The following is a 23,773-nucleotide window of genomic DNA, read 5'->3' on the forward strand; positions in this document are numbered from 1 at the left end:
GTTCTGTAGAGTTTTGTTTTCAAATGGTCTCAAACTCATCGTTCTCCTGGCTGGCTGTCCCAAGAGCTGGTAGTATGGTCACGCGCCTCCGTGGCTAGCTAAGAAAGACATTTTAATGATGAAGTCTGACAAGGATGGGCTTCACACATGGATTGGACCCTGAATTATGGGTAAAGTTTCCACAAAGACAGAGGAGGTGAAGGCAGCAGAGTGACAGAGAGGATTTAAGCTGGAAAAGGTACTACCAAGGGCCCAGAGATGGGAGCACACCAGTCACCAGTGTGACTTGGAGGGTGTGTTGCAAGTGGCTCAGGAGAAACAGGAGGATCAAAGCCAAATCGAGCAGCCAGGGCACTGTGGAGGTCTTGGGGGCCACACTAGGGAGACGGCACTGTGGGGAGTCAGCAAATGTGGGGAACACAGTATGCAATTATGACAGCTGGGGGTTAGGAAGCTCCCTTTTCCTGGGGAAATGGAGAATGTAGCAAGTTGTGGTTTGCCCTGGAGTTATCTGTACTTTGAAGATAATTCCACTGCCCTAAGGAGTGCTGCCTAGTCATGTGCTCAGGACTCAGGTGACTTCACCAGAACCTTCTCCCCATTGAATTTGTAAAATACAGGTGAGGGGCAGGTACAGGATAGAAGGAGGCCTGTCTTTGAATGAGAAGGAAGGATGGGCAGGAGAGAAGTTTGAAGGAAGAGGAGGAGGGAGAGGAAGAGAAGCCATGGCAGGAGAATATGGCAGGTGAAGTTATGATTCTGCTCTGTGTATTTACAGGTTGTTATTAATGTTCTTAAGGGATGGATGGTACTGGGCTTTGAATGTTTAGGTGGGCAATTTTATCTTATCAATTGGGTCAAAGGTTATTGTGCTGTGTGTTCTTTCATGTATCGATTTAAGTGTAAGAAAGTGTGCAGCAGCTGGTCTGGGCTGGGTTGGGATGTGTGTTTCTGGCATGGAAACCGGCCTTGGGAACTAGATAGGTAGAGAGATCGCTGCCAGGCTCAGAGAGAGGCCTTTGGCAGTGTGATATGGGATGGAGCAAAGCGGGTGAGAGGCTTTGCTGTCTAAGAATTAAGATATCTAGCAGATATCTTGGAGCACTGAGGTGCCGGACCTAGTGGGGGATAAAAGATCACCTTACTTTTTTTGTTTTTTATACTTTTACAACAACAGTAGCAATAGACCCAAGATCATCCTCTTCCAGAGGCTCCTGGTACATACTCTAAACTCATGGATGGGATGTCTGCTTGTAGGTCTAATTTCTATTTGATATAGATATATAAAAATAGGTATGCAAATCATTTACTGATAATAGATAATAAAAAATATTTTAGGACAGTTCCTTTGGAGCTGGAGAGATGGCTCAGCAATTAAAAACACTTGTTGGGGCTGGGGATTTAGCTCAGTGGTAGAGCGCTTACCTAGGAAGCGCAAGGCCCTGGGTTCGGTCCCCAGCTCCGAAAAAAAAAAAAAAAAGAACCAAAAACAAAAACACTTGTTGCTCTTTCAGAGGACCCAAGTATGGTTCCCAGGCACCTACATAGCAACTCCTAACTGTAACTGGTCTTTGCTCGTTTTGGCTGGTGTTGCTGCCTATGTTCTGAGTTCCAAAGCCTGAAATGGTACTTCTATCATGGTGTCAGTTTTGCTAAGGTCTGGGATCCTGTTATGTTTCTCCAAGAAGAGGAACCTGGATATACAGTGAAATCACTGTAGTTCCTTACAAGAAGTCATCTGGAATCTGAGCTGAGGTATTTGGGGCAGCAGTCATGAGACACAGTTTGAGAAGCTACTCTTTAGCAGGCCAGCGACTATGGATAGCTGTAGCATTGAAAATGGGAAGCATCAAGTTCCAGAAGTCACTGTGAATGTATTGAGAAAGGTCTTCGACTCATCCCTCTGACCCTAAGACAGACACAGTTTTATATGTGCAGATGTTCACTGCAATCTTTTTTTTTAATGCAGAAGGAAGTAAATAAAGGAAGAAGTGAAAGGAGGAAATGAGTGTTCAGCAATAATGCACGGACCAATTAAATTACGGGTCATCCATAATGTTGAATAGTATTGCTGCATAAAATTCAATTTAAGATACTTTTGGAAAATATTTAATGACCCATGAAAATGAATAAAATATAACTTTTTTTTCCATTAAAAAAGCCCCTCAACTCTAGGGCCATTAGGTTGGCTCAGAGGAGGATAAAAGCACTCATTGTGCCTGATGACACAAGTTTGATCTATGGGATCCATCTGGTGGAGGAAACTGACCTCTCCATGTGCTCTGTGACATGCGTGTTGCCTGGCACACATGAATGCATGTGCACACACTAAATAAATAAACGTTTATTTATTCTCAAGAGAATAAAGTTCTCTTGAGAAGCAGTTTACAGGCAAAAATGTTTCCACTTTAAGGAGTAGACTGACAATTTTCATTCTATTCTTAAACTCCACTGAGGCTGACATATAATAAACTTATCTTTTCATGTGCAGAACTTGATACGTTTATAAAATCATGCCTAGCCACATAACCTCCATGCCCACTGTGACAGACATCTCCATCACTCTCCAGTGCTCTCTCATGCACCTTTGTGCTCGTTTGTGTTTCCTTACTCTCAGACCCAGGAGGCCACTGAACCACTCTCTATTGTGATAGATTATATTCTCACCCTTTAGAAGTTCATGAACATGGAAAAATACCAGCATTCATCTTTTCTATATAGCTTCTTTCATGCGGCGTAAGTGTTTTGCAGTTCATGTAGGTCATTGCTTGCGTTAGAAGTTCCTTTGTGTTACTGTATAGTATTCCATTGATTATTATGTGGTGGGGTACTTTCTTTGCTGGTCCAATCTAGTTGGTATTCTATAAACTTCCTGTAACTTTATGGTCATCTCCTCTAATTATATACTTTTGTTGAAATATTTTCTGGGACTTTGAGATGGAGATCTTCTCCATCTTCTATTCTTATTATTCTTAGGCTTGGTCTTTTCATAGTGTCTCAGATTTTCTGGATGTTTTGTGTGAGAAAATTTGTACGTTTAAAAATTTTTTTTACCAATATAATGATTTCCTTCTATTGTAACTTCAATACCTGAGATTCTCTTTTCTATCTTCTATAGTCTGTGGTTGATTATTGAATCTGTAGATCTATAGTTTCTGTTCTCTTACCTAGATTTTTCTTCTCTAGGATTCCCTCAGTTTGTATTTTCTTCAGTGCTCCTGTTTCCATTTTCAGATCTTGAACAGTTTTATTTATTTCCATCACTTGTTTATGTTTTCCTGGATTAAGGGCCTCTATCATCTCCCATAAGTTGACTTTAAGGTCATTTTTCTCATGTTCAGCTATGTTGGACTATCTAGGGCTTGTTGTAGTAGGATACCTGGGCTCTGGTGGTACCATATTGCCTTGGCTGTTATTGATTGTATTCTTTGGAAGCCATCTGGTAATTTGGGTTTGGGATAATTACAGGTTTAGGTGCTAATTTCTGAGTTGGTCTTTGTTGGATGGGTGTTTCTCCCCTTGGTTCCTGTTTCCTTTCTGGTCTTCTGTCTGAGTAACACGTGGTTCTGGTGACCAGTGAGTCCTCGAACCCAAAAGGGTGCCTCAGCTGGGGTTTTAGTGGCCTTTATGACCTTTGGGTTTTGGCTGCTGGCGCTGCCTCTAGTAAAGCAGGAGCCTTCTGCCAGAGTTGTGAGCCAGGATGTGGAGAGACGGGATGTTGAAAGAAAGCTGGGTTGGTTCTGAGAAAGTGTTGGTGGTCTGTGAGTGGGATTTTACCTGGGGTTCTAAATACGTGCATGGCCTCTGGTAGAGTAGGGGGCTTTTCGCCTGAGCTGTGGGACAGTTCTGAGCTTTTTATATGGGTGCTAGGGATCCGAACTCAGGTTTTTATAGTTGTTCAACAAGCACTCTTACACTCTTACTTGATGATACATCTGTCCAACTCTGAAGTTTTAAGTTTTCATTTTTTAAAAATAGTTTATCATATAGCTATTAACCATCTGTCTATAGTAATATTTCACTAAAGTATTTTTAAATTAGCTTTATTGACATAATTTACCAATACTAAACTCATCTATCTGAAGTGTTCTATATTTCGTATATTCATAGTTATGTAATCACCAATACAGTCATGTTTTAGAATGTTTTTGTCACATCAAAAAGGAATCTGTGCTCACTGGTACTCACTCCTTCCTCCTGTCATGGTTTGAATATTCACCTCAGACACATGTGTTTGAAACTCAGTTCTCAGCTGGAGGTACATTTGGGGGAGTTGAGGGACCTTGGATGGAAAGGAGGGTTGCTGGGTGCAGGAGCCTTGTTTCAGAACCTGTTCCCTGCTTTTTCATCTTCCTTAATATGAATAATACTTTATGCTCTTGTCAGTATGGATGGAGTCAATTGGGTCTCCACACCTTTCTGGCCGCATTGGACTGCACCCCTGACACCAAACAAACCTTTCTCCTAAATTGCTTCTGTCTATTATTTTGTCATTACTAACAAGAAGAAAAACATACCTTCTGTGCTCTATAATGCCAAGGGGAAAAAAAGCAAGCACAGCAAATGTATCACTAGAACTTTGTAAAGGAAATTTACAAAGTTCACATTATGTATACATATAAACAATGCACCTGTTTTTATGTGGATATGCAATATGTATATAAGGATACACACATACACACACACATGGGAACAAGATTAAAAGAATATGTCTCACATGTAGGTCTTAATTGTCTTTTGCTGGCATCATTCTATTTCCTCCTCTGAATCTTTTGGAACCTCTCACTGAGCACATATTACCTTTGTAGTTTAAAAATCATTATTTACATGAAAAAGGCAGACTCCTTGAGGTTACATCTGTGATGGGGGCAGCATCATCCCAGGAATGCTCGCATTATAGTTACAGCCTGATTTCCTTTGGGAAGTGAGCTTTTAAAACCTTATTCTTCTGGGTTTCGGCAGTGAGTTGGCAGTAGGAACTTGCTGTTTGCAATATTTACGTGAACTGCCTGGGGGAGTCCTGTAAACTACTCTCTGACTTGCATGCTCCATTGACAGACTGTCAGGTGCTCAGAAAATGTGCTCTGGAACACAAATTCGTATGAGCATTGACTCGTGGAGTACATCTTGTCTTGTGATGTATTAGGAGAAGGGAGAAGGTGGTTGGGTACTGGGGCCTTGTTCTTTCAGGTTAAGAAAATATGTCTCTGGTCATGCATGTTTGTGTACACATATGCACACATTCATATGAATATGTGACTGTTGCTGTTTGACTATGAAATGCCCTTCATAGGCTCATGTGTTTGAACATCTGGTTCTCAGCTGGAGGTCTTGGAACCTTTAGGAGGTATGGCACAGACGAAGGAAGTGACTACATCATTGTGGTGTAGCCTTGAGGTTTATAGCTCAATTCTACTTTTTGACCTTCTCTGTTTCCTGATTTTCCCAGATGCCACCAAGTTTTTACTGCCATAGTGACCTATATCCCTGCATACCATTAGCCAAGAAAAATCTTTTCTTTTAGGTTCTTCTCTCAATTATTTGGTCACAGTGATGGGAGGAACAGTAAATAAAATATCAGATCTTTTACTTTGTAAGTTGCTGTCATCAAGAGGTCTAAGTATATTAACCTCCTTGATTCAGTTTAATGACCATTGCACAGACTGATTTAGGGTAAGTCAAGGTCCCATTGCTTTTATGACATTCTCAATCCAGGCCTGTGGGGAGGAAGCTTATTCCATCTGTGCTTTTCACACAGGCATGCCTTGCTTAGAACCTGCACTTTACTTCCTGTCTCCAAAGGTCACTTTCTGGGCTGAAATTGAATCTGCATTAACTGTTTGCCTAAAGCAGCAGACTGAGAAGGAGCCAGAGATGGAGAGTGACAACTAAACCCAAAGAGGCTGGTGCCAGCAGAGAGTGGAGTCCTTGCCAAGGGTGAATGGGCAGGGAGATGAGGCAGAGTGTTTTTCTGTGAGTGCATTCCAACCCCAGGCTTTAAGACCCGAGCCCTAGCACCTCTCTGGCCACCTTTTCTCTAGATGGACTGCTTCTGCCAGTGACTCATTTTCACTGTCTCATGACTTCAGCTCAAGCAGGACTTTATTAGAATGTGAAGTTCACTCCACCAAACCACTTCATAACTATTCATTTTAACTGCGCATGTCAAGGATTCATCCATTCTCCAACTCAGGAACCCGATTGGCCCCTAACCAAAATGACATCAAGGGAGGTCACATATGACCAGACTGCCTGGTACCACCTTTCAGCACAGGCTGTGGTACCAGCAGTCATCCACAGTGACAGAAAGCCAGGGCCACTGTGTTGAAGACGGTAGTTGTTCTATTTGGGGTTTTTTAAATGGAAAAGGTAGAGAAGTTGGGTATCCTTTGCCCTGCAATGCTCTCAAATAGAAACATTATGATTCCAACATGTTCATTCAAAATGTTTCAGATTTGGGATTTTGAGTTTCAGGACAGTTAACTAGAAAAGTGTGCAAATATCCCTAAATCAGAAAACAACAAAACAAAACAAACAAAATAATAACAACACCCTCTCAAATCTGAAAGAATGGTCAATGGATTTTCAGATGAAGAATTCTCAACATGCAATCCATGAAGGAGTGTGGAAGCTGGATGTGGTAGATGGTTCCTACCTGGAATCCCAGCACTTGGGAGGTTGAGGCAGGAGGAATGCTGCATATTCAGAGTCAACCCAGGCTGCATAGTGAGTTCCAGGACAACCAGGGCTATGGAGTGAGACACTGTTCAAAATGGGAAAAGAAAGTAGTAAGTGAGAGGCAATCTCTAAGATGACTGCATAAGGATTGTTCTCTTGGGGTCCCACACCCCCTGTGAGAGTGGTTCAAACCTAGAGTCCTCTCATTATCCTTCCCTTTTTCCTTCCTTTTTTTTGTAGTCATTGTCACTTCCTCCTTCTCCTCCTCCCTCTTGCCCACCTCATTGTTCTCCTTCTCCTCCTCATTGTCTTCCTCTTTCTCCTCCTCATCTTCTTCCTTCTCCTCATGGTTCTCCTCTCCTTTTCTCCTCCCTCACTGATGTTAATGGAAAATATCATGTTGTGGTTTGTTCTATGGTAGGCTCATGTGTCAAGGCTTCATGTGTATTGGCTTCTAGCCAATATCCAGGCTAAAACAGAGCCTGTGACCTGATATCTGTTAGGAAAGAATCCTGCTAATGACAAACTATTGTAGATTGGGAAGTGCGCATTCCCCAGCTGAATCTGGAGTTGGCTGTAGCTCTGTGACCATCACTGATGTAACTTGTGAACCCCATCAAAGCAGGAATGATTAGCTAAACCCACTAGGACAGAAACTGTGAGCTACTAATTGTATGATGCTTTCTTCAAACTACAGGGCAACTTAGTACACAGAAACAGATGTCAGCTGCATGGGCATCTGGGTAATACAAATGTTGAAGCACAGACACAGGGTTAGTCACCTCAGAGTTAGAACAGGTGAATCAAGAAGCTATCTGCAGAACTTACTTAAGCCCAAACTCTAGTCTCCTTCTGCATCGAGAGTGAGTAGTAGCTGCTGTTTCTCCCATGTGGCAGTTGGATTGTGAATGAAAAGAAAAAGAAATAAAAAGGAAAGGATATGACTGCTCCTAGCTATGGTGGAAGAAAAAGTTTATTATAAATAAAGGGGGAGATCTGTAAAAGTAACTTATTCACCAGATGTAATTGTCATCGCCCAGGTTTACTGCCAAATAGACTCACCCTTTCTATCTCTTTCTGAACTCTGCGTGGCTGGTCCAACTCAGCCTTTCTAGCTCAAAGTCCTCTCTAAGCTAACTGATTCAATCTGGCTTCTCTCAGTTTCTCCCTGAATTGCTCTGCTTGATCTCAAACTAACTCTGGCAATTTTCTCTCATCTTCTGGCCCCCTTCTCATTCTCTGGCTCTAATTGTCTCTGCTGACCTTCACTGAGTTGCATGAACTCAGGAACAAACTCAGCTCTACCGCATCAGACCCCCAACTGACTGACTCTCCCTGTGCTACTCTTAAATAGCTTCTCTCTTCTGTGCTGTTCTCATGAGAGTTGGCATATCTCTAACTCAGTCAGTCAAATCTTTCTCTGATTCATCACTTAGTTTGCCCCTCCATTAGTCATCACTTTCTAACATGGCTGCTTCCTTCTACAAACTAACTTTACCTTAAAGGTGTGTACTTAGAGTATGTCTGTGTTCCCGTCAGAGCGATTAAAGATGTGTGACAGGTCTGCATTCCAGCCGGTTCACACAGACTTAAGTCTTCGAATGTGATCTCTTGACAAAGCAACCATGTTGCTGGATTAAAATTCCTCTATAAGAGCATAGGCACACTATCCCTGAACTCAAGCAGTATTACAGAGCAATAGTGATAAAAACTGCATGGTATTGGTACAGAGACAGACAGATAGACCAATGGAATAGAATTGAAGACCCAGAAATGAACCCACACACCTATGGTCACTTGATTTTTGACAAAGGAGCCAAAACCATCCAATGGAAAAAAGATAGCATTTTCAGCAAGTGGTGCTGGTTCAACTGGAGGGCAACATGTAGAAGAATGCAGATCGATCCATGCTTATCACCCTGTACAAAACTTAAGTCCAAGTGGATCAAGGACCTCCACATCAAACCAGACACACTCAAACTAATAGAAGAAAAACTAGGGAAGCATCTGGAACACATGGGCACTGGAAAAAATTTCCTGAACAAAACACCAATGGCTTATGCTCTAAGATCAAGAATCGACAAATGGGATCTCATAAAACTGCAAAGCTTCTGTAAGGCAAAGGACACGGTGGCTAGGACAAAACGGCAACCAACAGATTGGGAAAAGATCTTTACCAATCCTACAACAGATAGAGGCCTTATATCCAAAATATACAAAGAACTCAAGAAGTTAGACCGCAGGGAAACAAATAACCCTATTAAAAAATGGGGTTCAGAGCTAAACAAAGAATTCACAGCTGAGGAATGCCGAATGGCTGAGAAACACCTAAAGAAATGTTCAACATCTTTAGTCATAAGGGAAATGCAAATCAAAACAACCCTGAGATTTCACCTCACGCCAGTGAGAATGGCTAAGATCAAAAACTCAGGTGACAGCAGATGCTGGCGAGGATGTGGAGAAAGAGGAACACTCCTCCATTGTTGGTGGGATTGCAGACTGGTAAAACCATTCTGGAAATCAGTCTGGAGGTTCCTCAGAAAATTGGACATTGAACTGCCTGAGGATCCAGCTATACCTCTCTTGGGCATATACCCAAAAGATGCCTCAACATATAAAAGAGACACGTGCTCCACTATGTTCATCGCAGCCTTATTTATAATAGCCAGAAACTGGAAAGAACCCAGATGCCCTTCAACAGAGGAATGGATACAGAAAATGTGGTACATCTACACAATGGAATATTACTCAGCTATCAAAAACAACGAGTTTATGAAATTCGTAGGCAAATGGTTGGAACTGGAAAATATCATCCTGAGTGAGCTAACCCAATCACAGAAAGACATACATGGTATGCACTCATTGATAAGTGGCTATTAGCCCAAATGCTTGAATTACCCTAGATCCCTAGAACAAACGAAACTCAAGACGGATGATCAAAATGTGAATGCTTCACTCCTTCTTTAAATGAGGAAAAAGAATACCCTTGGCAGGGAAGGGAGAGGCAAAGATTAAAACAGAGACTGAAGGAACACCCATTCAGAGCCTGCCCCACATGTGGCCCATACATATACAGCCACCCAATTAGACAAGATGGATGAAGCAAAGAAGTGCAGACCGACAGGAGCCGGATGTAGATCGCTCCTGAGAGACACAGCCAGAATACAGCAAATACAGAGGCGAATGCCAGCAGCAAACCACTGAACTGAGAATAGGTCCCCCGTTGAAGGAATCAGAGAAAGAACTGGAAGAGCTTGAAGGGGCTCGAGACCCCAAAAGTACAACAATGTCAAGCAACCAGAGCTTCCAGGGACTAAGCCACTACCTAAAGACTATACATGGACTGACCCTGGTCTCTGACCCCATAGGTAGCAATGAATATCCTAGTAAGAGCACCAGTGGAAGGGGAAGCCCTGGGTCCTGCTAAGACTGAACCCCCAGTGAACTAGACTATGGGGGGAGGGCAGCAATGGGGGGAGGGTTGGGAGGGGAACACCCATAAGGAAGGGGAGGGGGGAGGGGGATTTTGCCCGGAAACCGGGAAAGGGAATAACACTTGAAATGTATATAAGAAATACTCAAGTTAATTAAAAAAAAATACAAAAGAAAAAAAAACTAGTCACTTTACTACTTTTGAAATAAAGTTTTCTTAAGCTAAAAAAAAAAATTGAGTGACTGTATCTTTCTGTATTTATTTACCTGAGAGAGGGTTTTATTCAGAGATTAATTGAGCTTGATAGTTTCATCAATAAATGTACTGATATTGATAGTAAAAAAAAAAAAGAGCATAGGCAGAAATAGAGACATCTGGAAGAGTCTAGAGTGGACACGACTCTGACTGAGCTGGACCATGTGGGGAGCATGGGAGGGGAAGGGAGAGGAGAGAGTGGGGAACCAAGTACAGCAGCCAAGAAGGCAAAGATGTGAGGTAACCAGAATGGCTAGATTATACAGGGGAGAGCCTCTCGGGGAACGGCAGAGAGTTTGTGGTACAAGTGGAGTATGTCAGCCATACCTTATGACAGGTTAAGTGCTAATAATGTTAATAAACATATATAAAATACAAACGAACAACTTCATTCTAGAGAACTCAAAATGACAGCAAGCACCCACATTTGCCATACAACCTGAAATATGCAAAGAATACATCTATTGATTGAATGTCCATTTTAATTCTAAAAGATAATGACTTTGAACACATGCCATGAGGTGCCAAGCCTCTCCAGGTCCTAGAGAGCTGGTGGTAGAGAAGGCTCAGTCTTGAAGAATATCCCTGGGATGAAAAGTTAGGCACAGAAGACTGTCACACTTGAGTCTTACTGGGGTATCATTAGGATTCCAAAGTCTGGAGAACATCTGGGAGGTTCGGCCACACCCCCAAACTGAAGGTCCGGGACTCTTACTAAATGCTTCTCAAGGCCCTGTATTTCTAGTAGATTCCACAGAGGGATTGAGGATTTAGCTGGGGAGTGAGACCATAGTCAGAACATTCTGCAGTCTCCTGCTTTTGCCCCCCAGTGTAAACTCTTCTAAACATTTTTTAAGCATTTGAATTTTACCTTATACTTTGATTTTTGCCCATGGCCTCTTTGCCTCAGTTTCCACAAAGCTGACGGATCTCATGCCTCCCTTTTCAGCAGCTTCATCTTCCTCATGCCAGGCATTTCTGTTCTTCAGGTCCTTCTGCAGGCAGACAATACACATTTTAAGTATGTTTCTGCTCCTTCATGTTTCTGTACACATTCATATGAATGGCTGTTGTCATTTGACTGTGACAAGTTTTATTGACACACAGGTAAGTCATCTCTGCGTAATTGTGAAGGAATTCTACAACACAGGAGTATCTTTCCCTTTGTTCCTTTAAAACAAAGGGTTTTCAGAAGCTTCGGACTTAGAGGCTAGAAGAACAGGTGACCCTCCGCTGACAAGACAGGGTGGAGTCCACCCAGCCAGACCTGAGTAAAGGAAGGTGTGGTGGTTCCATCCATACACAAGGAGCATGAATGGTTAAGCGTGCCAATGGAGGACTGATATGTAAAGGAGGCATTGAGAAAGGAAGGCCATTGTGTCTGACTTTCAAGGTTACCTGTAGAGACAGAAAGGCAGCTCCCTGTGGCCTGGAAGAGCAATTCCTTTCTGATAGCTTTCTAATAAAGAAGAAAGACATTCTGGCTAACAATGACTTCTATTTATCTCACTTCTCTCTCCAGAGAAGCACTAGGGCTTCTGAGATGTTATCTCTAGGAACAGCTGATGAGTAGAGGAGACCTCATGGTGAACCCAGCCCCTTTGTCCCTAATCCAATCAGTTGTCCTAATCTTCTGACTTCTTTCAGGTGATTAACAGGATGGCTCTAAAACTGCTGGAGTGGGCAGCCTATGTTGGTCTGTGATAGACCTGTTCTCTCTCTCTCTCTCTCTCTCTCTCTCTCTCTCTCTCTCTCTCTCTCTGCCTCTGTATATCTGTGTCTGTGTTTCTGTCTGTCTCTCCCATGTGTCTGTTTGTGTGTCTCTGTCTATCTCTCTCTCTTTCTCTGTGTCTGTCTCTTTCTCCTGTGTGTGTCTCTGTGTCTGTGTCTGTCTGTCTGTTTATCTGCCTGCTTGCCTGCCTGCCTGTCTGTCTCTGTCTGTCTCTGTCTCTGTCTCTGTCTCTCTCTGTCTCTGTCTGTCTGTGTGTGTGTGTGTGTGTGTGTGTGTGTGTGTGTGTGTGTGTGTGTATGGGTGTATGGGATGCAGGCTCTCACTTTGTAGACCAGGCTTGGAATTCACTATGTAACCCACATTGCTTTGAATTCAAGGTAATTCCACTGCCTCAGCCTCGTGTGTGCTGAGATTCTAGGAACTAGCTAACATTTTTAGCTATCCAGCTGTGTGAAACTGAGAACACATTATTCAAAGAAAAGTCCTGCTCAAGGCCCATGAGAAGACCAGAGCCTCTTGAGATCTAGAACGAGGTCCCAGGAAGCCATCTTTTTCTGTTTGCCTTGCTTCCTGAGTCTGCCCGTGTCTGCAGTGCTTGCTATTTTCCACCCCTTTCCCAGGTCCTTTCTCTGTAGCTCTAGCTAGCCTTCCAGTAGCTGGCTTGACACTTGAGTTTTCAGTCTCAGGACAGGTGGTTCTTAAGCCATCCTACAAGAGGAAGCAGAGTGGTTAGCTCTAATCTGATGTTACCCTGGCCAATCTTGGCTGGTAGTTGAGAGGGCTTCCTGGCTCAAGGTATAGAAGGATCTGGACCTTCTAGTCTCTGTTCTAGTTTCTTCTTTCTTGGAATAGCCTTGGTCTTGATTCCCAGCTAACCTTCAGCCTTCTTGTGCCTTTTCCCAGGAGGCATTCCCAGCCACCACCCTTGCCTGTCTAAGCCATTACTCTATACATTACTCTGGGCCCCTCCTCCTCTCTACTGTTTATATCTGTTTGCTCATTTGTGTACTTGTCTGTCTCTGCAGCTAGCACAAGTGCTGTGTGTGTGTGTGTGTGTGTGTGTGTGTGTCTTTTTCTGTCATGAATGTTAGTTCTCAGTGAGCGAAGGAATTCACGTCAAACAGCGTATCTTCTTAGCATCACACTCTTTGTCTTTATGCTAATGTTTTATTCGTGCCGGAGAAAAAAGTTTCTCCATTTTAATCAGCACTGATGATCTAATAAAGAGGGTTAGAAAAAATGTATTTGCTACCAGACCTTCTACCTTGGGGAAATAAAGGCAGTATTCCAAGGTGTAACCAGTATAGTGTTCCAATGCCTATGGTTCAGGAGCCTTTGTGTCTTTATTACTATGAGTGTCGGAGACTCAGCTTGTGTGCTGTGGGCAACTTTGTTTGCTTTTATAACGAGGTATATATGTAAATATATGCATATATTAGCATATATAGATTAATGAGTATATTACTTAGGTCTATGTTAATGGCCATGAATGTAATGAATGCATGCTAGGATTGCTTTAAGTCTGAAGCCATACTTCTCTGTGACAAATTGTTTTATAACAGTAGACAAGGTGCAGGCAGAGGGAATAGATGGAAATCAGACTAACCTGAGGAAAGCCTTCCCTCTGCCTTAGGTGACCACCCCTGCCACTGGCACCTCCCTGTCTATGTTGCCCAAGTGCTAGCTCTGGCATGTACTTCCGTGTACCCTGCTATTCCTCATTGTGAGAGCCTCCTTCTCGGTTTCCAAGTCTCCCATGATCCTCCTTAGCAACAAGCGAGTATCTTCACTGGAGTGTGGCAGCTATGGAGCTGGCATGGAGGTGTTTGGACACAAACACCTTCTAATCCACTGTTTAGTTCTCCAGTTTGTGTTCTCACAGCATTAACCATAATGAACTCTTCACACACCAATGTCAGTTTAATACGCTGCTTCCCAAGGAAGGGCCCAGCAATTTAGCGTTAATTAATGATGACTTATTGCAAATTATGTTCCTGACTTAGTGATGCTCCTGGGTGATGCGCACATCTCTCAGATGAAGCCATAATGTTATTGCTTAGCATTCGCACAGTGCTTCACACGTCCCAAACACTTGGTAATTGAGTTAGCTGCTTTGTCACCATCCCTCCGGCTGAACCTGTCATCTGGGTCAGTAAAGGTGTCCCTCATTATAGGTAAACTTGACACTCTGAATTTCAAACTTGCCAAACTGATACAGTGGAGGAATTTCATCTTACCGTCCCACAGTAGTCTAGAGTGGAAGGCGCAAGGGGCTTCGGCTTTTCATCAGGTATCCTGTGCAAGGAATGGGGGTTTGAGGCATAGTGTGAGGGTGGCTCTGCCTGGCATTTTAAATAGTCAAGCAACACTTGACATGTCCATGTGAGAGGAGGTGAGGAAAGGGACAAGCCATATGGTGAAGGGAACCCTGAGAGAGAAATGTTACAAGGAGGGGCTGAGGAGATAATGGCTTGAGTTCAGTTTCCTGGAACCCACATAAAATTCTGGGTACAGTGGCACAAACCAGCAATCCCAACACTGGGGTTGTGGAGCCTGGAGTGTCCCTGGGGCTTGCTTGACAGCCAATCAAGCCAATGATTGAGCTCCAGATCCAATTAGAGATTGTGTCTCAAAATATAAGATAGGGAGGGACTGAGGAAGACTTGATGTAGACCTCTGGCTCTTCTGTGTATACACTTGTACACACATGTACCTTTACACACATGTACCTTGTACACACAAGTGCATCCCCCATACATCCACACATGCAAATGTATGCACATAAAAATAAGGAAAAAATACCAAAATGAACAAAACCCATTGATTCCAAGCATATTATTAATAAATATGAACTAAATAGTATTTTCCTCATCTAACTTCCTGTGCAGTGGGTGCTACAGTTGGTATTTTTGGATGTGTCTGCACTTTGAGAAGGGGAGGGAGTCTCAGTCTTATTTTCCTCATTCACGGGGTGGAGAAAATTCAAGATTGAGTGAAAACCAATCAGCCAAGCCTCAGAGGATGAAGAGTTATGGATTGGAGAAAGCCTTTGGCCATTTCTCATCTCTCTAACCTCTGTTCCCTGCTTACCACAGTTGCCCTTTTGTGCTGGACACATTACAGAGTCTGAAATATTAAACACATCCATTTGAAACAATATTTTGATTTCTTATAAATGATAAGAAAAGGGGAAATGAGCTTCTCCTCTGGTCAGAAGAAGGGTAATCTTTACTCTCCAAGGGAGAAAGATAAGCCTACTTGATTTGTGGAGATGATGTCAAAATTAAATTATTTTTCTAGAAACTTATATAAAAATACCCCAACATGTCTTTCTTGGAGAGAAAGCACTATTGCCATCTTCCTTTGTCACCATTCTGCGGCAAACTCTGGGACCTTAATTAATCTGCTCTTGATTTTATTGGTTTGTTCCTGTCTTGCCCTTGCCTTGCTTGCCAACTGCATTTGAAAACACCAAAATTGGCTCCCACAACAGATGACTTGGAATTCATTTCCAGCTCAGATTTGAGTAGAGCCCATATCAGAATCTGTTATTCGTTATTCTTCAGCTCTGTATCAAAACTTTTGACGGGACCCAAGCAAGCTGGAGACATATTCAAATCAGGTTAGCAATTTGCACCTTCACAGAGGGCTTAGCAGGACAGCTTTGTTCTGATGCCTTGACAAAAATCTATCTGCATCTGTCGGGAGCTGTAGCTTTATTCGAATTATGGCTATACCTCAAGGTCAGGAACAATGCTGAACCAACTTGTGTTCCAAGTAGGACTGGGGGCCCAAAAGATCAAGCTCACCTGAGAAGGGTAGGTTATGTCCTTGGGCTGGCCTATGATTCCCTGGCCCACTGTATTACAGAAGCTTTGAGGTGGGGATGGGCAAAATGGCCCTCAGGGGAAGGAGTGTGGCAGACCCAGTGACAGCTATGCTTGTGTCTGAAGTTCAAGTGTTGACTTCGCTTCTAGATGGACTAGCTTGGGTAAGACACTTGATCTCTCCATGCCTTAGTTTCTTCACTGAGAAATTTGGCATATTTATATCCACTCTGTAGGGTTGTGATGGTTTTGATGAAATGAGATGATACATTGAAGACATGTGGCAGGTGATGAATGCTCAAACCAACCACTTTCCTTATCTTGGTACATAGAAGCAGGACATGGTAGGACAAGCAGAGATAGAGAAACACACTGAAAGCATAGTAGCTGGGCTTCATGGAATGGACACCAGGAAAGACTTGCCTGCTGACACTTCCATGGAGACACAACAGAGCACACACATTCCATTTCCATACCATCCTCATAGACAACAAGGTTCATGGACCAATGGAGGAGGCTCTTATCCAGGCAGGTAGGTGAAGATGGGCAGACATCATCTAGAGCAGCTGAGAGAGTAAGCATGGCCTGCAGTGTGGACTTGGCTGCTTCACCTTCAGCAGGTGTTGGGAAGAACATGACCATTTAAGGAGCCTTAACATAAATGAGAGAGTCTTCTGATAAGGTACTCAATACATGGGGCCCCTCATCTGCTCAACAGGCTCTGTTTATAGAGGGTTCTGGACTCCTATAGAGAGGGACCCTTTTTGATGTATATAGGGGTTTCAGGCAGACAGGAGGCAATACTTGTTCTTACTCTGTAGTTTTGTTTGTTGGTAGAGTTTGGTGTTTGGGGACCTCTAATCATTTTTGTAGATCACATTAGTGTCTTTGCTCTGGGTTCTGGGTCTTTGCTTCTCACTATCCAGTCATTCTTGGACTTGAGGCTTTGGGTAGATATGCTTAAATAGATATGCTGGTTGCAGAATCAAGTGTTAGGACCAAGTTGACCTGGAAGTGGCTAAAGTCAAGTTGGAGAAGCAAGACTTTATCTCATTCTATGACCCCTTCTCTCAGATCTCTGCTCATTTTGGGGCCTTGAGTTTGGGAAGTCTTACTCCCCATATCCTCCTTGATGTGTTCTTGGCCCTTATCTTAGTCAGTGCTCTATTGCTTTGAAGAGACACCAAGACCAAGACAACTCTTATAATTGGACTTGCTTACAGTTCCAGACATTTAGCTCATTATCATCATGGTGAGGAGCATGGTGGCACACAGGTATTCATAATGCTGGAGATGTAGCTGAAAGTTCTGCATCCAGATCTTCAGGCAGGAGAGAGAGAGAGAGAGAGAGAGAGAGAGAGAGAGAGAGAGACTCAGACACACAGACAGAAACACATAGAGACAGACAGACAGAGACAGAAAGACAAGGAGAGACAGAGACAAACACACACACGCACACCCAAACACACACACACACACACACACACACACACACACACACACACACACACACAGAGAGAGAGAGAGAGAGAGAGAGAGAGAGAGAGAGAGAGAGAGAGAGAGAGAGATATTGGGCCTAGCTTGGGCTTTTGAAACCCCAAAGCCCACTTACTGTAGCACACTTCTTCCAACAAGGCCAAAACTACTAATTCTTCTCAAGTAATGTTATTCCCTGGTGATTAACTATTCAAATAGATGAGCCTAGGGAGTGGGGAGCATTTTTATTCAACCCACCACAGTCTTGTACCTTGATGTGATTGTACTGATGGAACATGTGAAGTGCCTTAGGGCAGTAGCTTTAGCAGGTTTTCCCCAGAAAAGGTTGGATCATTCTGGCCTGGTTATAGTTTGTAGCCCATGTCAGTGTCTTAGATTCATGCTTTCCTATCAGTCTCTTCTACACTCTCTGCTAGGGGACACTGGCCTGCAGCCCCTGGAAGATGCTGCTCTGTATGTGTATGACCTGTGTCCTTCACTAATAAGGCCTGCCTCAAAGGAATCCCTGATAAGAACCCTCACTTTCCCAGGGTTTTAGGTAGAAGAAAGAACTTCTTTAATGTGACCACCCATGTAAATGCCTCATTCCTCCGCTACCAATAGAATTTAGCTTCTCATTTACTTAGAATGTCTCATGTTTAAAACTTTAATTCTGCTTTTTCCCTATTTTTCTTGTCCAGTTTGAGCTTCTTGATCAGCTTAAGGACCTTAATGGTCCAAGTCCATCTTTCTACTTTTGTGTCCATCTTTAACACCTGAAAGAGGGCAAGGAATGAAGCAAGTTAGAATCATTGTCGTCGTCATCCTCAACAACAACAACAACAACAGCAGCAGCAGCAACAATATGTGGAGAACTGAGGATGCAACCTAGTTTGTACAATTTGTATAGTTCTGGAGTCCATCCCCAGAACAAAATAAAAGTGGGTGTGATGGTCCATGTCTGTAATCCCTCACATGGGGGTAGGGGAGAGGGTTTTAAGTCCAAGGTCATCCTTAATTAAATGGAGTTAGAGGCAAACACACAAAGCTCTGTCTCAAAAAGCAAAGCAAAGCAAAACAAAACCAAGCAAAAAAGTGGAGTGGACAGAATCTGGGGGTCAGAGGTCAAGGGTCAGTGTGGAGCCAAGGGCTCTTAATGAAGACCATGTCCAGACATGGTAGGGGAACAAGAATTGAATATGCCATTTACTCTCATTGAATCATTAATTATTTAGGAATCTTCATCCACTTTTTACTTCAAGGAATTTAAGCTTGAAGAGGTGAAGTGACCTTTCTCAGGCTACCATCGAGAATTTGCATCAGTTGTCTAGTTCTAGAAAAATGATTGCTCGTTTTAACCTGTACATGAAACTCACTTAGGGAGCTTCTAGATCTTAAGATGTGCATCCAGGATTGGCCCAGACCAGAGCTTGAGGAGCTCTGCACCAGTGATTTAAAACAATCCCTGGATAGGGATGGTGAGATGGTTCACCAGCTTCTCGGCAAATCTGACAGCCTGTGCTTGATCCCTGGGCTTCACATGGTGGAAGGCGAGAGGACTGCCTTCTGCAATGTGTTCTCTGACCTGTACATGTGACTTGTGGCCCACACACAACAAATGTATGTAAAAATAATTCTTGGATGGTGACAGTGTGCAGCAAGGCTGAGAAAAACCTCTAAACTAATAGTGGTGATTCTCAATGTGGGCTCCTGGGTACCATTACCAACATCCTCTGGGAATTTATCACGGACCAACCTCCTGCTCCATCCTCGACCGAGAGCTGGAGGGAGGGCCTAGTACATATCCCTCAGCACCCCTGCAGTTCATGCCACTTTGAGAACAGCTGTACCTCCCAACTTTCAGCGTGAGAAGGAATCACCTGGAGATGCTGTTGAACCAAACACCTGGATTGAAAAGAGCAAAAAGACTTGTGTTTCTGCACTGATAATAAATATGTGCATGGACCACAGCTTGAGGAGCAAAATGAGGTCCTCAGGCTGCCTGTAGCAAAGCCACCTGCAATGTCTAGTAGCACGTGGCTGCTTGGATTGGTGCTACTCCAAACTTCTGAATTGTACAGAGTACAGGCAGGCATATTTGAACATATTTCCCCCAGTGGAAGGGATTCTGCAATATCTCCATATGTTTAAGAACCAGTCCTGAAAGGCCAGTTGGCACAGCACCTAGTCTTTTTCCCAAAGGATCTTTTCAATCCACAGGGCCAGTTTATTGTCACAGCAACGACAAAAGGCCAGCTTTGAGCATAGCATATGTACACGGGGTCTCAAGAGGAACCTCTCCCTGTTATTCTTATCCAGTTCTCTTCCCATGGACCAGCCTTCATGCCTAGCAAAACCCCTGGGACATCATGGCTCTTAATCTCATGGGCTCCTTGATCATAGACACATTGTGAAATTATGTGTGAAAAATAAATACCACTGGGCTGCTCATTGGCCTCTGCCTTAAGAATACTCATTAAGTCCGGGTGAGGATTACACAGACCAGAAAACTTCCAGAAAGTAGGTTGGCCCTGACCAGAGGCCTCTATGAGCGCTTCTGGCTGCTATCATTACAGGGAAGGAAAGGAAATGGAGTCACTCCTAGGATGGATAGAACCTCCTTTTCTAGAAGAAATGGTTGCCATCAAACATGGAATGGAGGGTGTAGGAGGATGGGTGACCAAGTTACTTGAGGACCTCTCTTGTTCTGAAGAGAGAGGGGTTTTGGTACATCCTATTCTAGCAAAAGAGACAGACTCTGTCACATGGGCCTGCTGAAGACTCTTATCTGACAATGGACAGAAATGACCTGCCTGGCTGACCTGAATCACAATGAGCCCCTGTGGACCCAACAGCAGACTTTTTTGAAACACAGCAGGCAGTGTGGTGTGGCTCAGGGTGGCTCTTTATGACATAGTAAGGACTCTGGAGGAAGTAACAGCAGTTCAAATGCCACTTTGAGGGCTCAGTTGCAGTCCCCTTCATAAAATGCAATGAATCACAGGGCTAAGTTACAGCCCCAGGCCTGCCTACCATAGACTTCTTCTGGCCTTTGTAAGAGTCACCCTCTTTCGGCACCTCTGAGGTATGTTCTAACTGGCTTCAAAGGCAGCATTGCTGTTGTCTCCTGAGCAACAGGAAGCTGAGGGGAACAGGTCCCAATTGCAGGCAGCCATAGGAGCTGATTTGAGGGTAATACCCTACACCTGTGTGTATTCTTTATAAACAGAATGTTCCAGCATGTCTGTAGAACTCATTAATTTTGACTCCTCGTTCCTCTCTGTCCCACCCATGCCCCAATCCAATAGAAAAGCCTCCTGGGACCATGGTGCACATATCCTAGAGAGGGTGTGGTGGGATACAGAGGACATGGTACTAGGGAAGCAAGGGCTAATACCTCACATGACCTTTCCACTGGTGTTTGCAGAGATTTTTGCTCTCATGAGGCCCTGGGAGGACAGAGCAGGGTTTCTCTCTTCCCTTTCTCTTCAATTTTATCAGAGGGGCGAAGTGCCTCACCAGAGGTTGCTGGTGGGGTTCTGACAACTTCTGACTTATGTGAATAATCTACTTCCCATGTGTCAGCCTTGTACCCAAAGCTGGGTGAGATCTCATGGAAGGAGTTAGCAAGGAGAGTAGAATACTGGCTGTCTGAAACAGTCTTATCCTGCCATCTCCTCACTTTTCTACTTTCATGTCGAGCTGTCGAGGGAGACACAGTAGCCATATTTGGGAGCGTGAAGACAGTTGAGTTAGAAATTAGGAAGCCTTGCCTTGCCCATCCCAGAACAGCTCAGAACAGCTCAGGAGAAGGCCTAGGGGTAATTTCTTTCCATGTGTCATGTTGGGGTGGGAGATAGGAAGACATCCCCCCCCCACACACCCCTTCCTTCCTCTCTTAGTGTAGAGAGAAGAAGGACAGACTGAGGACTGAGAGTGGAGGGGTGGGGGCAAGAGCACACTGGTTTGTCTTGCTTCTTTATAGAAAACTCAGTTGATAAGAGGAGGCCACCAACACATCAGAATCCCATACTGACCACCGCTTACCTATAAATAGGGAACAGATGGACAAGGAAGGACAGTGACAGAGACCCCACAGTATGACTGTTATCATCTTAGGTCAGCAACAAGCAGTCTGAGTTTCCATCAGAATTGGTTCAAGCCCCACTCTCACATCCTAATATTCTAGCCTGGCCCACATCTACTGTGTCTTTTCCCTTTTCAGTCCCCCCCGCCAACCTTTCTTCAAGAAGGGCTCTGCCCAAGCACCCTGTCCTGGAGCTAACAGGGCTCTTTGAGAACAGGCCTGCTGTGTGCCTGTGCTCCTTGCTCAGATGCATCTCAAGCTGTAAAGCCCAAGGACGGTTTGCCACACACAAACATGCATGCGCCCGTGCGTGCCGAGGACTTGGGGGACTAGATTGCCTTATGTTGCCTATGGCAACCACTTCCAAGGCCAGTTCTGCCTCTGACTTGGCTACCTGTGTTTGAAAACTACTGTGCTTTCTTTGCCTCCACCCCATCCCCAGCTTGAGATATAGCTGATAAGTAAAACTAACAATGCCTATGTTTAAAGTATACATCATAATACTTTAGCACACACATTTGTACATATTAAAATAATACCTATAACATCATCATCATACTTAGATACCACTTGTATGTGTATGTAAGAGTGTGTGTGTGTATGTATGTGCATGTGAGTGTGTGTGAGTGCAGGTTTGTATGTGCATGTGAATGTGTGTGTGCATGTGAGTGTGTGTGAGTGAGTGTGTGTACACGTATGTGTAAGTGTATGTGCTGTCAATGTGTGAATGTATATGTGAATGTGTGCATAGAACAATTAAGATCTAACTTCCTAGATAATTTCAAGTTACAGTGCGTTGTGTTAACTGGAGTCACCAGAAGATACCCATCCTGCATAATGAAAGTTTGTGCCCTTTCACAAACATCTCCTAACTTTCCCTGTTCCCTCCAGCCTCTGCCCACCATCCTTGAACTCTGCTCTGCGCCTGTGCCTAGTTTAGATCCCACACATGCACGAGAGCATGCATGGTTGTCTTTCTGTCTCTGGCTTATTTTACTTAGCATAATGTCTTCTAGTTTTATCCACACTTTCACAAATGGCAGGATTTCCTTCTGCTTTCAAGACTGTATTGTGTGTATTTCCTGGACCATGGTCTGGCCTTTTATTCATCTGTTGATAGACATTTGGATTGATTTCATATCCTATCTATTATGAATAGTACCTGCAATGAACAGATATCACTATTGGGTACAAATTTCATTTCCTTTGAATATATATCCCCCAGATATTGCATTGCTAAAGCACAGGCAATTCTATTTTTGGTTTGGGGGGGAAATCTCTGTGCTGTTTTCTAAAGTGGCTGTACTAATTCACATTCCTACCAACAGAGTTTAAGGTATAAACTACTCAATGTTGATAGTTTATAGGCTTCCTTCTTCACAATATGAAGTGGTATGTTTTTATTTCTGGCAATAATCTCTCGTCTCTGTCTCTGTCTCTTTCTCTCTGTGTCTCTGTCTCTGTCTCTCTCTCTCTTTCACACACACACATACACACACACACACACACACACACACACACAGAGAGAGAGAGAGAGAGAGAGAGAGAGAGAGAGGCATGTATACCCCATACCCACCATTCCTGAGGCTCAGTATTGTTCTTATAAAGAAGTTTGAACTCTGAACATGAGCCCGAAGGATTGATTCTGGATCTCCAAGTTGATAAAGAAGTGCAGGTAACAACCATGGACACACAACTCACCCGGATTTGAAGACCTAGTTCATTTCCAACCAGCTGTGGTCAAGGTCTGCAATGTTGCTGAGCCTTAATTTTCTTATCCAATTTGTTGTATCAGAATTACACACCTCATAAGTTTATGGTGAAGATGAAGCAAAATAATAGTGTTAGAACCCTAAGGGTTAAATGATGGGTGAAATGTCTTGAGGACCTGGAGCAGCATTTGTCTGTACCTCGCAAAGCACTGCCTGGAATCTGTAAAAGAAACGGACTATAAAAGCATGTGGTTAAATATATATAACATAAAACTCACCATCATACCCTCTTTTCATCGAGCAGTTCAGCGGCGTTAACTACATTCCTATTACTGTGTAACCATCCTCAAATCTCGAGAACCTCTTCATCTTATAAAACAGAAACTGTGCCCATTAAAACAACTCTCCCCTTCTCCCTCCGCAGCCTCTGCTAACCATCACTCCACGCTGTCTCTATGGAGATACTAAGGACCTTGTGCAAGCAGAATTATGCAGCATCTGTCTTTCTGGCTTCTTTCACTCTGTATGTTTTCAGGGTTCATCTACTCTGTAGCATGGTTACAGCTTCCCTTA

The 23,773-nt window shown here is 43.5% G+C and overlaps 1 protein-coding gene across 5 annotated transcripts in view; it reads left to right on the forward strand.

Moving 5' to 3' along the window:
* Positions 1 to 23,773, forward strand: part of LOC134486747 (uncharacterized) — a 281,727-nt gene that overhangs the window by 131,518 nt on the left and 126,436 nt on the right. The window contains exon 3 of one of the 5 annotated variants that reach the window (XM_087659702.1): positions 18,103 to 18,359. The exons of the other annotated variants lie outside the window; for them this stretch is intronic. Within the exon in view, the coding sequence (XP_087515828.1) occupies positions 18,103 to 18,174 (72 nt within the window). The 3' untranslated portion in view covers positions 18,175 to 18,359. Of the gene's footprint in view, positions 1 to 18,102; positions 18,360 to 23,773 lie in introns of those variants that run through there. 5 annotated transcript variants of the gene reach the window in all.

The sequence above is a fragment of the Rattus norvegicus genome, chromosome 4 (genome assembly GCF_021556685.1).
Source record: "Rattus norvegicus strain SHRSP/BbbUtx chromosome 4, alternate assembly SHRSP_T2T, whole genome shotgun sequence".
NCBI classification, from domain to species: domain Eukaryota; kingdom Metazoa; phylum Chordata; class Mammalia; order Rodentia; family Muridae; genus Rattus; species Rattus norvegicus.